Source organism: Anomaloglossus baeobatrachus (genome assembly GCF_048569485.1).
Source record: "Anomaloglossus baeobatrachus isolate aAnoBae1 chromosome 5 unlocalized genomic scaffold, aAnoBae1.hap1 SUPER_5_unloc_23, whole genome shotgun sequence".
NCBI classification, from domain to species: domain Eukaryota; kingdom Metazoa; phylum Chordata; class Amphibia; order Anura; family Aromobatidae; genus Anomaloglossus; species Anomaloglossus baeobatrachus.
In genome coordinates, this window is record NW_027441799.1 from 718,548 (window position 1) to 735,449 (window position 16,902).

At 48.6% G+C, this 16,902-nt stretch overlaps 1 protein-coding gene across 1 annotated transcript in view; it reads right to left on the bottom strand.

Annotated features, from left to right (window-relative positions):
- The window catches only part of LOC142259056 (uncharacterized), a 223,566-nt gene that overhangs the window by 133,568 nt on the left and 73,096 nt on the right, over positions 1-16,902 (bottom strand). Inside the window, 5 exon segments of the mRNA XM_075331583.1 lie at positions 1,819-1,909; positions 2,107-2,204; positions 2,288-2,411; positions 2,493-2,672; positions 2,802-2,864. Of these exon segments, the coding sequence (XP_075187698.1) occupies positions 1,819-1,909; positions 2,107-2,204; positions 2,288-2,411; positions 2,493-2,672; positions 2,802-2,864 (556 nt within the window).

The following is a 16,902-nucleotide window of genomic DNA, read 5'->3' on the forward strand; positions in this document are numbered from 1 at the left end:
GGCTGCCCGGCCTCCATGTACCCACTGTGGGATAATCCTAACCCCCCCCCCTCATATGTTACAGTTACCCTGTGCTGAATTTTGGATATAAACGCCCCTATCATCACATTCATCAGAAGGGAGAGAAGGAAGATCCATCAATAAGATGCAGAAATCCTAGAAAGATGGAATCATTGCTCTCAGTGGAGAAACAATAAGAATCTTGTAGTTATGATACTTATTAATGGCGAATAAAAATGAAATAAATGATGTTACAAAGCAAGCTTTCCAGACTACTGAGGTCTCTTCATCAACTACAAGATTATTATTTTGTTTCTCCCAATGAGAAAAATCAATTTCTATTCACCTGGAGAACATGGCACCAAACTAATAATCTAGGAGGTCACCAGCATCATTACCCTCCGCTTTCTCTTAGGCCTCTTTTACACATCCGTGAAAATCACTAACGTGTTTCACGGATGTGTCAAAGGTGCATATTGCCCTCGGGGTGCTGTGTGTATGGCACACGTGTGTTCTCCGTGTGTTATCCGTGATAACACAAGGAGAACGGGAACTTTCTACTCACCTGTCCCTGGCATCGCTGTCCGTGGTGCTGAACTTCGGTCTCTGGTCCTGCAGACTCCCCGCTGCTGCTGCTTCCGGCCGCAGTGAAGTGAATATTCAAATAGCATAATGAGCGACGGTCGGCAGCAAATAACAGCTGCGGCAGAGACAGCAGGGCTGGAGAAGGTGAGTAAAGTTTTGGGGGGTTTTTTCTCACAGACACATGTCTTCTCTCCAGTGTGTGTCACACGGAACACATCCGTGTGTGTTACGTGTGACACATTTGCGTTCGTGTGACACCTGTGATGCCGGAGAGAAAACGGACATGTCGGCGTGAGAAACACACGGACACACGTAAGTACGGAATGGACACACGTTCCGTGTGCAAATACTTACATGTGTCCAAAACCATAGGAATACCTAGGTTTACGTGTGTGCGTGTTTCCGGTAAGTGAGAAAACTGCCAAACACGTACCGGAGGCACGTATGTGTGAAAGAGGCCTTAGGGGTCCACCATACTGATTAGATTTTTCTTTGCAGATTAGAGATCTGGGCAGCTATGGGTCAACGTCTTCTAATTTCAGGGGATAGGACGGATCCTACCTGTAAGATCTGGCTGATACAGATCTCATAGCTGGACTATAGCGGGCTTTACACGCTTCGATATCGTTACTGATATAGTTGACGAGCGTAGCCGCCCCATCGTTTGTGCGACACAGGCAAATCGCTGCCCGTGGTGCACAAAATCGCGCGGACCCGTCACACTACTTACCTGCCTAGCGACGTCGCTGTGACCGGCGAACCGCCTCCATTTTAAGGGGGCGGTTCATGCAGCGTCACTAAGAGGCCGCCCAATCAAAGCGGAGGGGCGGAGATGAGCGACTGTAACATCCCGCCCACCTTCTTCCTTCCTCATTGCCGGCGGTCGCAGGTAAGGTGAGGTTCCTCGTTCCTGCTGTGTCACATATAGCGATGTGTGCTGCCGCAGGAACGACGAACAACATCGTACACGCACCAGCAGCGATATTGGGAATAGGGGGTGATGTCACCGAAGAGCGATTTTGAATGTTTTTGCGACGATGTAAAATCGCTCATGTGTCACACACAACGACATCTCTAAAGCGGCCGGATGTGCGTCACAAATTCCGTGACCCAAACGTCATCACTTTAGCGATATCGTAGAGTGTAAAGCGGCCTTACAACCCTTGTAAAGCAGCCACAGTCGGTGACTGAGAAGAAGCTGTAACTTCTCTGCATTTAGTGGTCACTACTCACCTGGGCGGTTATCTGTAGGAATCTCCTCTTTACTCCGCTCATCACCCCTCACATATGTCTCTGTAGTATTAATATGGGGCAGATCTTGACCCTAAAAGAAATATTGTAAAAGTCACAGACAGATGGAGAAGTCACATCTATGATCATCTCTAATTCTGCCATCTCCACCGCTCTCATTACACAAGTATAACACATATAATACTGGAGGATAAAACAAGACTGAGCACAAGACCTTCACAGCCGTCTACACATCATAGGGAGATTTCATGGCCCCCTCTCTCCATCTACCTGATGATCCTGAGGAACATCGGGATCTTCTTGTTTACAGTCCTGTGGGAGAAGAGGACGGGGACATCTCTCTGGTGTTGTCCTCTTACTGGATAGAGCTGGAGGAGACACATACAGGGACTGAATTCATTCCTTACATACAGATAATTATAGGCCGTGTGTATTTAGTCCTGTCTATTACCTAGTGATGTGAGGGGCTGGGGAACCTCCATCATGATGTCCTTGTACAGATCTTTGTGTCCTTTTAAATACTCCCACTCCTCCATGGAGAAATAGACGGTGACGTCCTGACACCTTATAGGAACCTGACACATACAATGATACCGTCACCCCCGATCCCTTCATAGCGTTACTGTATAATGTCCCAGCATTCCCAGCAGTGTCACCTCTCCAGTCAGCAGCTCAATCATCTTGTAGGTGAGTTCTAGGATCTTCTGGTCATTGATGTCCTCATGTATCGGGGGGTGAGGTGGAGGCCCCGTGATTGGGCTCAGGGGTCTTCCCCATCCCTCAGACACAGGGGCCTGACAGCGCTCACTAGAGGTCTTCTTCACTACTGTGTAATCCTGGTTATGGAGAGACACAGTAATAAATCTCACTCCAGACATTTCCAGAGTCCTCACCTCTCCAGTTCTGTCCATCTGTTATTCCCATAGATAAGAATGATGTAATGTGACGTCATCAGAATCTCTCACCTCTCCAGTAAGCCGGAAGAGGATCTCTAGGGTGAGGTGTAATATCCTCTCCACCATCTTGTCCCTGTCCATATCCATCCTTCACGGGGCAATCAGGAGAATTCTCTTCTATAGAAGATCTCCACTGAGAGGATCCGATATTGTAGGGACCTGAATGGGGACAAGATGACGATGTAACATCATAAAGAATCCACTATAATAATACAATTACTGGAGATAATAAGGGGAAACATATGAGGAGACAGAACGTGTAGAGGTTGTTCGCTCTTGTCTCGTATGGACTAGAACATAAATTGAATTGCTGACTAAGACGTCTCCTTCGCTTCCAATCACGGGATATTTTGGTCAATGCTTCTGCCACTGATTGACTGCAGAGATCACATTTGTTATCACTGACTAAACTGACAGGAAATCCAGAGACTGGCGGGGACCCAAGCAGTGGGGGCACAGGAGTAATGGGGGATCGTTATGTGTTAAGGCCACATTACATGCAGCAACATCGTTAGCGATGTCCCTGCCGATCGCACCCGCCCCCCGTCGTTTGTGCGTCACGGGCAAATTCGTTGCCCGTGGCGTACAAAATCGCTAGTACCGGTCACACGGACTTACCTTCCTAGCAACGTCGCTGTGGCCGGCGAACAGCGTCTTTTCTAAGGGGGAGGTTCGTGTGGCGTCACAGCGACATCACACGGCAGGCGTCCAGCAGCAGGAAAGTCACGCCCACCTCGTTGCCGGAGGACACAGGTACGCTGTTGTTCGTCGTTACTGGGGTGTCACACGTAGCGATGTGTGCTGCCTCAGGAACGATGAACAACCTGCATCCAAAAGCAGCAGCGATATTTGGGAAAGGAACGACGTGTCAACGATCATTAGGTGAGTATTTTGCATCGTTAGCGGTCGCTCGTACGTGTCACACGCAACGACGTCGCTAACGAGGCCGGATGTGCGTTACGAATTCCGTGACCCTAACGACATCTCGTTAGCGATGTCGTTGCGTGTAAAGCGGCCTTTACTATTGTTAGTATTTTACAGTAGTCAGTTTTTTCTACTAATAAATCCTATATATTTAGGCCACACACACAACAAGCAGTTTCCTCCTCGGAGTCGGCAGCTGAATACGTTTCTCAGAGACTCATCTTCCATATCACTAATTCTCATCTCATTTACCGACACTGGAATCGGCATCAGCAAAACTGCAGGAGAAATTCATTACACGTGAGGAGAAATAACGACTCCATGATGAGGACGACATCTTCATCCTCTACTGCGTCTCTATAAACAGATTTGGCCGGAGTCCGTCACTGACTCCATCACCAACACTAAATGGAGATGAAAATGTCTACATGGACGGGGATTTAGTTTTGCAATATTTTTTTTTGTAACCCATGTTTTGTTTTATGGGGGGCCATTTTCCCCTTAAGGCCCTGTCACACACACAGATAAATCTGCGGCAAATCTGTGGTTGCAGTGAAATTGTGGACAATCAGTGCCAGGTTTGTGGCTGTGTACAAATGGAACAATATGTCCATGATTTCACTGCAACCACAGATCTGCCAAAGATTTATCTGTGTGTGTGAGACAGGGCCTTTAGGCTTCCATATATTACATGGAAAAGGCCAGAAAATTAAGCAGGTTCTCATTGCCCCTCTTCCTCAATCATTTTTGATAGTGGGGTCTGCTTGGTTGCTATGAAAGCTAGATGCATAATAATGTTTTTTGTGTCTGCAAAGTACAAAGTCTATTAAAGGGAAAAAAAAAATCACCAGGATTTTCGTATATAACCTAAAGCCAGTGCTATACTTACACTATCAGGCTGATTCTATACATACCTGCTGTGGTCAGCTTGGATATTTAGGTTTTGAAATCCAAGAAAGTAAAGTTTTATAAAATTGGCAGCTTCTTGAGTGACAGCAGCTGAGGATCAGATATCTGGGGGGGGATATGCATATTTATCCCTTTCCACTGTTATACTTATGCTAATTCTGATACAGTCGACCTAGCAGGACCTGTGTGAGGTCATACCCATTTGACCAGAAGGGGCGGGGCCTCAGCCAACAAAGTTGATAGAAAAATGCTGCTTCCTCTATCAGCTTTGTTGGCGGAGGCCCTGCCCCTTCTGGTCACATGGGTATGACCTCATACAGGTCCTGCTAGGTTGAGTGTATTATACTTATGCTAATTCTAACAGGGGAAGGGCAATAACTATGCATATCCCCCCCAGCTATTATCTGATCCTCAGCTGCTGTCACTCAAGAAGCTACTGATTTTATAAAACTTTACTTTCTTGGATTTCAAAACCTAAATATCCGAGCTGACCACTAAAGGTTTAGGCTTTAGGTTATATAAGAAAATACTTATGATTGGTTCCCTTTAATTTCTGCCAGAGGCGGCGTCCAAGAGTCTCTTAGGCTATGTGAATACTAGAAAAAGGATTTTTCTTAAAAAATTTCTTAAGAAATTTCTTGAGAGTGAAGGATTAGCACACCTGCGTTAAAAAAACGCACCAATAACGCACCGAAAAACGTGTGCATTTTTACCGCGTTTTGGTGCGGTTTTTTGCAGGTTGGTCCCTGCGTTTTTTAATGCTTTAAAGGCAATAAATAATATAGATAATAGATAGATGGATAGATATAAAGATGGATAGATGAATAGATAGATAATGTATAGATAGAAAGATGGATAGAAAGATAATCAATAGATAGAGGACAGATCAATCAATCAATCGATAGAGTCCCTGTGAGGACACACTACAGTGTTCACATTACCGACCGTGAGAAATGACCTGTAGTTACCCCTGCAGCATCGCACACTGAACAAGGCTGCATTGAGTATGTGTCAGACGCGGCTGGATGCAAGCATCATGGGACCTCGGTGGATTACGTCGGAGATGTGTGTTGGGGGGGTAATAAAGTGGTGAAACAGGGAGCTTATTTGTTATTTTATTTAAAATAAAGGATTTTTTGGTGTGTGGTTATTCACTTTATTTACGGGTTAATCATGGAAGCTGTCTCATAGACGCTGCCATGATTAAGCTAGGACTTAGTGGCAGCAATGCGCTGCCATTAACTCGTTATTACCCTGATTGCCACCGCATCACGGCAATCTGAGAAGAGCCGGTAACACGCCGGGGCATTCACATAATAGATGCAACATTCTCGGGGCAGCGGCGGGCTGATATTCTCGGCTGCATGGGCATTATCCCTGGCCCTTGCCCTCCCCAGCCTGAGAATACCGGGCCGCCGCTGTGTGTTTACCTAGGCTGGACGGTAAAAATATGGCGGAGCCAAAGTTTTTTTTTCTCGTTTTTTATGTCAATTGTTGACATGTCAATTGTTTTTGCCATTTGGGTTTTGCACTGCAAAGCTGAGTTTTTGACCAACGTTCTGACACAAAAAGGCTGCAGTTTGAACTGCATAGTGCGGTTTAGAAAACCAAATTCCCATAGACTTTGCTTGAAAAGCAGAACACATCCATTTTGGCATTAAACGCTGCAGTTGAAAAAGCAGGTAAAAAGCAAAGTGCGTTCTTACCCTATGTCCCGAAAAACGCAAAATAGCGCGGGAATAACGCAGGAAACGCAATGAAACGCACATAATTTGCTACCTGCGTTATTCCCTGCGTAATTTCATGATTACATTACAGTCAATGAAGTGAATAACGCAGTTAGCTGCAGAAAAGTAGTGACAGGTTAATTCTTTTTCTTAAGAAAATCTACTGAAAGAATTTTCTTGAGAAAAAAACTGTGTGCACAGCTAAATTTTTTTCCCATAGGTTTTGCTGGGGAATGTCTGCAGAAAGGTTACAAAAATTTCTCAAGAACTTTCTGCAGCAAAAACGCACAAAAAACGGAGGTAAAAACGCAGTGTGCGCACAGGGCCTTAGGCCCCAAGCACATCAGACTAAAGTCAGCGGCGGCTTCAGATTGTAGAGGGGATCGGTCGCTGTATAATATATATGGAGCCTCCCAACAGATGACGTCAGGGCAGAGAAGGATCCGGCATGCTGAGTTTCAGAGACTGATCCGTTTCTTCTTCCTGGAGATAATCCTCCGCTCCAGGAGTCTGGAGGCCTCTCTCTCAGAGAAAACAGGAAAGCTGGAGTGTTGGTGTATGGGGGAGTCGGGGGAGAAACCGTCAGCCCAATGATGATTCAGCCGACAGGTATCTAATGTGTATAGCAGGGGTGGGCAATTCATTTTATTAAGGGGCCACATGAGAGACCGTGATGGGTGTCGAGGTCAAACCAATAGGCGGAAATTAATTCTGCTCAATATTAATATTCACATCTTAATTGTATAATTTAATATTGAGCATAATTAAGTATATAGACATCCCCCTCAATACCATAAGAACCTCCACATAATCCCTCACATTTAGTGTCTTGCAAATGTATTCACCCCCTTGGTTTTTTACCTATTCTTTTACTACAACCTGTGTTTGAATATTTTTGTAATCTGATCTGATGTGTGTGTGATGCATCAGCACTAAACAGTCTAAGTTGGAAAAGTGAACCAAGACCAAGGAGCTCTCCGAACACCACCACGAAGACCAAGGAGCTCTCCGAACACCACCACGAAGACCAAGGAGCTCTCTGAACACCACCACGAAGACCAAGGAGCTCTCTGAACACCACCACGAAGACCAAGGAGCTCTCCGAACACCACCACGAAGACCAAGGAGCTCTCCGAACACCACCACGAAGACCAAGGAGCTCTCTGAACACCACCACGAAGACCAAGGAGCTCTCTGAACACCACCACGAAGACCAAGGAGCTCTCCGAACACCACCACGAAGACCAAGGAGCTCTCTGAACACCACCACGAAGACCAAGGAGCTCTCCGAACACCACCACGAAGACCAAGGAGCTCTCTGAACACCACCACGAAGACCAAGGAGCTCTCCAAACAACACCACGAAGACCAAGGAGATCTCCAAACAACACCACGAAGACCAAGGAGCTCTCCGAACACCACCACGAAGACCAAGGAGCTCTCCGAACAACACCACAAAGACCAAGGAGCTCTCCAAACAACACCACGAAGACCAAGGGAATCTTCAAACAACACCACGAAGACCAAGGAGATCTCCAAACAACACCATGAAGACCAAGAAGACCAAGGAGATCTCCAAACAACACCACAAAGACCAAGGAGATCTCCAAACACCACCACGAAGACCAAGGAGATCTCCAAACAACACCACGAAGACCAAGGAGATCTCCAAACAACACCAAGAACACCAAGGAGATCTCCAAACAACACCACGAACACCAAGGAGATCTCAAAACAACACCACGAACACCAAGGAGATCTCAAAACAAGATCATGAAGACCAAGGAGATCTCCAATCAAGTCAGCGACAAAGTGGTGAGAAGTACAAGTCAGGGTTAGGTTCTTATTATCAAATGGAAAAAAAAAAATGGTACAACAACAAATCTGCTAAGAGAGGCCGCCCACCAAATCTCTCAGCCCAGACAAGGAGGGCATTAATCAGAGATGCAGCAACGAGACCAAAGGTAACCCTGCAGAAGCTACAGTGTTCCCAAGCAGAGACTGGAGTATCTGTCTAAATGACCACAATAAGCCGTACACTCTATAGAGCTGGCTGTTATCGAAGAGTGGCTAGAAAAAGTCTTTACTTATAGTCAAAAATTGGAAGGCTTGTTTTTCAGTTTGCCAAAAGACATGGGAGACTCCCCAAATGTATGGAGGAAGGTGCTGGGGTCAGATGAGACCAAAATTGAGCTTTTTGTCCACCAAGGTAATTGCTATGTCTCGCACCAAACCAACACAGCTCATCACCCTAAGAACACCATCCCCACAGTGAAACATTATGGTGGTAGCATCATGCTGTGGGGATGTTTTTCAGCATCAGGGACAAGGAAAATGGTCCAAGTCCAGGGGAAGATGGATGGTGCAAAATACAGGGATATTCTTGAGCAAAACCTGTTTCTGTCTGTCATTGATTTGAGACTGGGACGGAGGTTCATCTTCCAACAAGACAATGATCCAAAGTTACAGCTAAAGCCACACTGGAGGGTGTAAGGGGAAATGTGTATATGTATTGGAGCGGACGAGTCACAGCCGAAACCTTAATCCCATTGAGAATCTGTGGTCAGACATGAAGATCCCTGATCACCAGAGGAAACATCTAATGAGAAGGAGCTTGGAGCAGTTTTACCTTGAGGAAACGGCAAAAATCCCAAAGGCAAAACGTGGAAAGCTCAGAAAGACATCCAAAGACACTTAAAACTGTAATTACGACAAAAGGAGGCTCCACAAAGTACTGACTTTAGGGGGGTGAATAGTTATGCAAACAAAAATTTTCAGTTATTTTTGGAAACCCTCAAAAACAGGGAAATTCCAGGTTGTGAGGTGGCAAACCATGAAAAATACCAAGGGGGGGTGAATACTTTTGCAAGTCACTGTAGCTCCCTATATACCGTCTGCCCACACACAGACCCCTATATACAGCATGAGCCCACCCCCCACAGCCTCCTATGTGTGGAGGCTTACAATGTAAGCCCCCGCATAGCCTCCTATATACAGTATAAGCCCCCACACAGCCTCTCTATATACAGTATAAGCCCCCACACAGCCTCTCTATATACAGTATAAGCCCCCACACAGCCTCTCTATATACAGTATAAGCCCCCCACACAGCCTCCCTATATACAGTATAAGCCCCCGCACAGCCTCCCTATATACAGTATAAGCCCCCGCACAGCCTCCCTACATACAGTATAAGCCCCCGCACAGCCTCTCTATATACAGTATAAGCCTCCGCACAGCCTCCCTATATACAGTATAAGCCCCCGCACAGCTTCTCTACATACAGTATAAGCCCCCACACGGCCTCTCTATATACAGTATAAGCCCCCACACGGCCTCTCTATATAAGGCATAAGCCCCCACACGGCCTCTCTATATAAGGCATAAGCCCCCACACGGCCTCTCTATATACGGTATAAGCCCCCACACGGCCTCTCTATATACGGTATAAGCCCCCATACGGCTTCTCTATATACGGTATAAGCCCCCATACGGCTTCTCTATATACGGTATAAGCCCCCACACGGCCTCTCTATATACGGTATAAGCCCCCACACGGCCTCTCTATATACGGTATAAGCCCCCACACGGCCTCTCTATATACGGTATAAGCCCCCACACGGCCTCTCTATATACGGTATAAGCCCCCACACGGCCTCTCTATATACGGTATAAGCCCCCACACGGCCTCTCTATATACGGTATAAGCCCCCACACAGCCTCTCTATATACGGTATAAGCCCCCACACAGCCTCTCTATATACGGTATAAGCCCCCACACAGCCTCTCTATATACGGTATAAGCCCCCACACAGCCTCTCTATATACGGTATAAGCCCCCACACAGCCTCTCTATATACGGTATAAGCCCCCACACAGCCTCTCTATATACGGTATAAGCCCCCACACAGCCTCTCTACATACGGTATAAGCCCCCACACAGCCTCTCTATATACGGTATAAGCCCCCACACAGCCTCTCTATATACGGTATAAGCCCCCACACAGCCTCTCTATATACGGTATAAGCCCCCACACAGCCTCTCTATATACGGTATAAGCCCCCACACAGCCTCTCTATATACGGTATAAGCCCCCACACAGCCTCCCTATATACGGTATAGGCCCCCACACAGCCTCTCTATATACGGTATAAGCCCCCACACAGCCTCCCTATATACGGAAAAACAAAAAGCTAGCACTAAATGTGCACTTCAGCACTAAAATTCCAAACTGTACTTATGAAAATTTTGAGATTTTTGGCAAAAAATTGCAATTTCTTGAGCTGCCTCGCCACGTCACGGCAAATCTCATTTGAGGCAGTCCTACACTAAAATATTTTTATAAAATGTGCCATACGGCCTCACATATGAATAGTAGAACTGCTCTTAGCAGCACTCACCTGGTCTATTTCAATCCCGTACCCATGACTGAGTCATGGCTGTGGGCGGGACAGGTCCGAGCAAATGCTGCATGAAGTAAATAGCCTGTGGACAAAGCCTGATGACTCAATGTGAACAGTCACCAACCGCCAAAATCTAGACAGATGGAATACATCCCAAATTGGTGTATAATATTTTAGTGTAGGACTGCCTCAAATGAGATTTGCCGTGACGTGGCGAGGCAGCTCAAGAAATTGCAATTTTTTGCCAAAAATCTCAAAATTTTTATAATAAGTACAGTTTGGAATGTTTAGTGCTGAAGTGCACATTTGGTGCTGGCTTTTTGTTTTTTTCCCTATATACGGTATAAGCCCCCCCACAGCCTCCCTATATACAGTATAAGCCCCCCCACAGCCTCCCTATATACAGTATAAGCCCCCCCACAGCCTCCCTATATACAGTATAAGCCCCCCCCACAGCCTCCCTATATACGGTATAAGCCCCCACACAGCCTCCCTATATACGGTATAAGCCCCCACACAGCCTCCCTATATACAGTATAATCCCCCACACAGCCTCCCTATATACAGTATAATCCCCCACACAGCCTCTCTATATACAGTATAAGCCTCCACACAGCCTCCCTATATACAGTATAAGCCCCCACACAGCCTCCCTATATACAGTGTAAGCCCCACACAGCCTCCCTATATACAGTATAAGCCCCACACAGCCTCCCTATATACAGTATAAGCCCCACACAGCCTCCCTATATACAGTATAAGCCCCACACAGCCTCCCTATATACAGTATAAGCCCCCACACAGCCTCCCTATATACAGTATAAGCCCCCACACAGCCTCCCTATATACAGTATAAGCCCCCCACACAGCCTCTCTATATACAGTATAAGCCCCCACACAGCCTCTCTATATACAATATGAGCCCCCACACAGCCTCCTATATACAGTATAAGCCCCCACACAGCCTCTCTATATACAGCATGAGCCCCCACACAGCCTCTCTATATACAGCATAAGCCCCCACACAGCCTCTCTATATACAGCATGAGCCCCCACACAGCCTCTCTATATACAGCATGAGCTCCCACACAGCCTCTCTATATACAGTATAAGCCCCCACACAGCCTCCCTATATACAGTATAAGCCCCCACACAGCCTCCCTATATACAGTATAAGCCCCCGCACAGCCTCTCTATATACAGTATAACCCCCCCACAGCCTCTCTATATACAGTATAAGCCCCCACACAGCCTCTCTATATACAGTATAAGCCCCCACACAGCCTCCCTATATACAGTATAAGCCCCCACACAGCCTCTCTATATACAGTATAACCCCCCCACAGCCTCTCTATATACAGTATAAGCCCCCACACAGCCTCTCTATATACAGTATAAGCCCCCACACAGCCTCTCTATATACAGTATGAGCCCCCACACAGCCTCTCTATATACAGTATAAGCCCCCACACAGCCTCTCTATATACAGTATAAGCCCCCACACAGCCTCTCTATATACAGTATAAGCCCCCACACAGCCTCTCTATATACAGTATAAGCCCCCACACAGCCTCTCTATATACAGTATAAGCCCCCACACAGCCTCTCTATATACAGTATAAGCCCCCACACAGCCTCTCTATATACAGTATAAGCCCCCACACAGCCTCTCTATATACAGTATAAGCCCCCACACAGCCTCTCTATATACAGTATAAGCCCCCACACAGCCTCTCTATATACAGTATAAGCCCCCACACAGCCTCTCTATATACAGTATAAGCCCCCACACAGCCTCTCTATATACAGTATAAGCCCCCACACAGCCTCTCTATATACAGTATAAGCCCCCACACAGCCTCCCTATATACAGTATAAGCCCCCACACAGCCTCCCTATATACAGTATAAGCCCCCGCACAGCCTCCCTATATACAGTATAAGCCCCCACACAGCCTCTCTATATACAGTATAACCCCCCCACAGCCTCTCTATATATAGTATAAGCCCCCACACAGCCTCCCTATATACAGTATAAGCCCCCACACAGCCTCTCTATATATAGTATAAGCCCCCCACACAGCCTCCCTATATACAGTATAAGCCCCCACACAGCCTCTCTATATACAGTATAACCCCCCCACAGCCTCTCTATATACAGTATAACCCCCCCACAGCCTCTCTATATACAGTATAACCCCCCCACAGCCTCTCTATATACAGTATAACCCCCCCACAGCCTCTCTATATATAGTATGAGCCCCCACACAGCCTCTCTATATATAGTATAAGCCCCCACACAGCCTCTCTATATACAGTATGAGCCCCCACACAGCCTCTCTATATACAGTATAAGCCCCCACACAGCCTCTCTATATACAGTATAAGCCCCCACACAGCCTCTCTATATACAGTATAAGCCCCCACACAGCCTCTCTATATACAGTATAAGCCCCCACACAGCCTCTCTATATACAGTATAAGCCCCACACAGCCTCTCTATATACAGTATAAGCCCCCACACAGCCTCTCTATATACAGTATAAGCCCCCACACAGCCTCTCTATATACAGTACTAGAAGGTGGCCCGATTCTACGCATCGGGTATTCTAGAATTTACGTATTGTGTAGTTCATGTATGATTTTTGTTATATATATATAATGTTGTTGTGTGTAGTTACCAAGTGTTTGTGTAGGGCGCTGTACATGTTCTGGGTGTTGTCTGGGTGTGACGGGGGGTGAGAGCGGTGTTGTATGTGTGTTGCGTGTGTTGTGTTGTTTGTGGAGCGCTGTGTGTCTGTAGCGTTGTGTGTGTGTTGCGCGGTTTGTGTGTGTGTGGTGTGTTTTGGGGGGAGGTATGTTTTGTGCAATGTGTGTGTTGTGCGGTATGTGCGTATATTTGTGTGTGCCGCGGTGTTTGTGTGTTGGGTGTTGTGTGTGTGCAGCGTTGTCTGTGTGTGTGGGTGTCTGTGTAGGGCAGTTGTTTGTGGTTCCCAGTGTGTGTGTGTGTGTGTGTGTGTGTGTGTGGTGTGTGGTGTGTTGTGCAGTGCGCGTGCGTGCGTGTGTGTTGGGGGGAGGTGCGCACTCCCAAACGTGCTCCATCCCCCATGCAGCGCACTCCCCATCGTGCTCCATCCCCCATGCAGCGCACTCCCCATCGTGCTCCATCCCTTATGCTGCGCACCCCCCATCGTGCTCCATCTCCCATGCTGCGCACTCCCAAACGTGCTCCATCCGCCATGCTGCGCACTCCCAAACGTGCTCCATCCGCCATACTCCGCACTCCCCATCGTGCTCCATCCCCCATGCAGCGCACTCCCTATCGTGCTCCATCCCCTATGCTGCGCACCCCCCATCGTGCTCCATCTCCCATGCTGCGCACTCCCAAACGTGCTCCATCCGCCATGCTGCGCACTCCCAAACGTGCTCCATCCCCCATGCTGTGAACTCCCCATCGTGCTCCATCCCCGATGCTGCGCACCCCCCCATCATGCTCCATCCCCGATGCTGCGCACCCCCCCATCGTGCTCCATCCCCCATGCTGCACCAGCATCAGCCTCTCTGCCCCCAGCATCAGCTTCTCTGCCCCCAGCATCAGCCTCTCTCCTCCCAGCATCAGCCTCTCTCCTCCCAGCATCAGCCTCTCTCCTCCCAGCATCAGCCTCTCTCCTCCCAGCATCAGCCTCTCTCCTCCCAGCATCAGCCTCTCTCCTCCCAGCATCAGCCTCTCTCCTCCCAGCATCAGCCTCTCTCCTCCCAGCCTTCCCCAGCATCAGCCTCTCTCCTCCCAGCCTCCCTACTCCCACCCTCCCCCAGCATCAGCCTCCCTCTACCAGCCTCCCCCAGCATCAGCCTCTCTTCTCTCAGCCTACCTCTCCCAGCCTCCCTCCTCCCAGCCTCCCTCAGCATCAGCCTCCCTCTCCCAGCCTCCCCAAGCATCAGCCTCCACCAGCATCAGACTCTCTCCTTCCAGCCTCCCCCAGCATCAGCCTCCGCCAGCATCAGCCTCTCTCCTTCCAGCCTCCTCCAGCATCAGCCTCCCTCTCCCAGCCTTCCCCAGGATCAGCCTCTCTCCTCCCAGCCTCCGTCCTCCCAGCCTTCCCCAGCATCAGCTTTCCCCTCCCAGCCTCCCTCAGCATCAGCCTTCCCCAGCATCAGCCTCTCTCCTTCCAGCCTCCCCCAGCATCAGCCTCTCTCCTTCCAGCCTCCCTCAGCATCAGCCTCCCTTTCCCAGCCTTCCCCAGGATCAGCCTCTCTCCTCCCAGCCTCCTTCCTCCCAGCCTCCCCCTCCCAGCCTCCCTCAGCATCAGCCTTCCGCTCCCAGTCTCCCCCAGCATCAGCCTCCCCAAGCATCAGCCTCCACCAGCATCAGCCTCTCTCCTTCCAGCCTCCCCCATGATCAGCCTCTCTGCTCCCAGCCTCCTCCAGCACGCCGTGCTCCTCTGCCGACACTCACACACCCGATCGCATCCACTCACACACACCCGATCGCATCCACTCACACAAACCCGATCGCATACACTCACACACACCCGATCGCATACACTCACACACACAGACACTGACGATATCGCACATACGCGCTCACAGTCACAACATCCGGGAGATATCACATGCTTCTGGCCATGTGATCCTCCGGCAGGTCCTGGAAGCTCACAGCACAGTATCGAGGCCGAGAAGCAAGCGATATCGCCGGATGCTGTGAGTGTGTGGATGCGATGTGTGTGTGAGGTGTGTGTGAGGTGTTTGTGAGAGTGAGTGCGATCTGATGTGAGTGATGATCTGATGATGCGTGTGTGTGTGCTGTTATGTTTGTGCGTGTGGAAGTCCCGCCGCTGCAGGACCTTGATTTACTGGTAACTATGCAAGCATGGTTACCAGCGCAACACGTCCCCCGCTCGCACGGGAGCCCACACCAGCATACGGCGGCGTACGCTGATGTGGGCTCCCGTTGGTGAGGGGGGAAAGGGGGGGGAGTACAGTACTCACCTGGGATTCGTGGCTCCGTGACCGTGTCAGTTTGGGCAATGCGGGGGGGGGGGGGGGGGGGGCGAGAGCTAACGTCTATTGCGTGAGGGGGCGGGGCGTGGCGTGGCACCAGCCTCTCTATATACAGTATAAGCCCCCACACAGCCTCTCTATATACAGTATGACGCCCCACACAGCCTCTCTATCTCTATATACAGTATAAGCCCCACACAGCCTCTCTATATACAGTATAAGCCCCCACACAGCCTCTCTATATACAGTATAAGCCCCCACACAGCCTGCTATATACAGTATAAGCCCCCACACAGCCTCTCTATATACAGTATAAGCCCCCACACAGCCTCCCTATATACAGTATAAGCCCCCACACAGCCTCTCTATATATAGTATAAGCCCCCACACAGCCTCTCTATATACAGTATGAGCCCCCACACAGCCTCTCTATATACAGTATAAGCCCCCACACAGCCTCTCTATATACAGTATAAGCCCCCACACAGCCTCTCTATATACAGTATAACCCCCACACAGCCTCTCTATATACAGTATAACCCCCCACACAGCCTCTCTATATACAGTATAAGCCCCCACACAGCCTCTCTATACAGTATAAGCCCCCACACAGCCTCTCTATATACAGTATAACCCCCCACACAGCCTCTCTATATACAGTATAAGCCCCACACAGCCTCTCTATACAGTATAAGCCCCCACACAGCCTCTCTATATACAGTATAAGCCCCACACAGCCTCTCTATATACAGTATAACCCCCACACAGCCTCTCTATATACAGTATAACCCCCCACACAGCCTCTCTATATACAGTATAAGCCCCCACACAGCCTCTCTATATACAGTATAAGCCCCCACACAGCCTCTCTATATACAGTATAAGCCCCCACACAGCCTCCCTATATACAGTATAAGCCCCCACACAGCCTCTCTATATACAGTATAAGCCCCCACACAGCCTCTCTATATACAGTATAAGCCCCCACACAGCCTCTCTATATACAGTATAAGCCCCCACACAGCCTCTCTATATACAGTATAAGCCCCCACACAGCCTCTCTATATACAGTATAAGCCCCCACACAGCCTCCCTATATACAGTATAAGCCCCCACACAGCCTCTCTATATACAGTATAAGCCCCC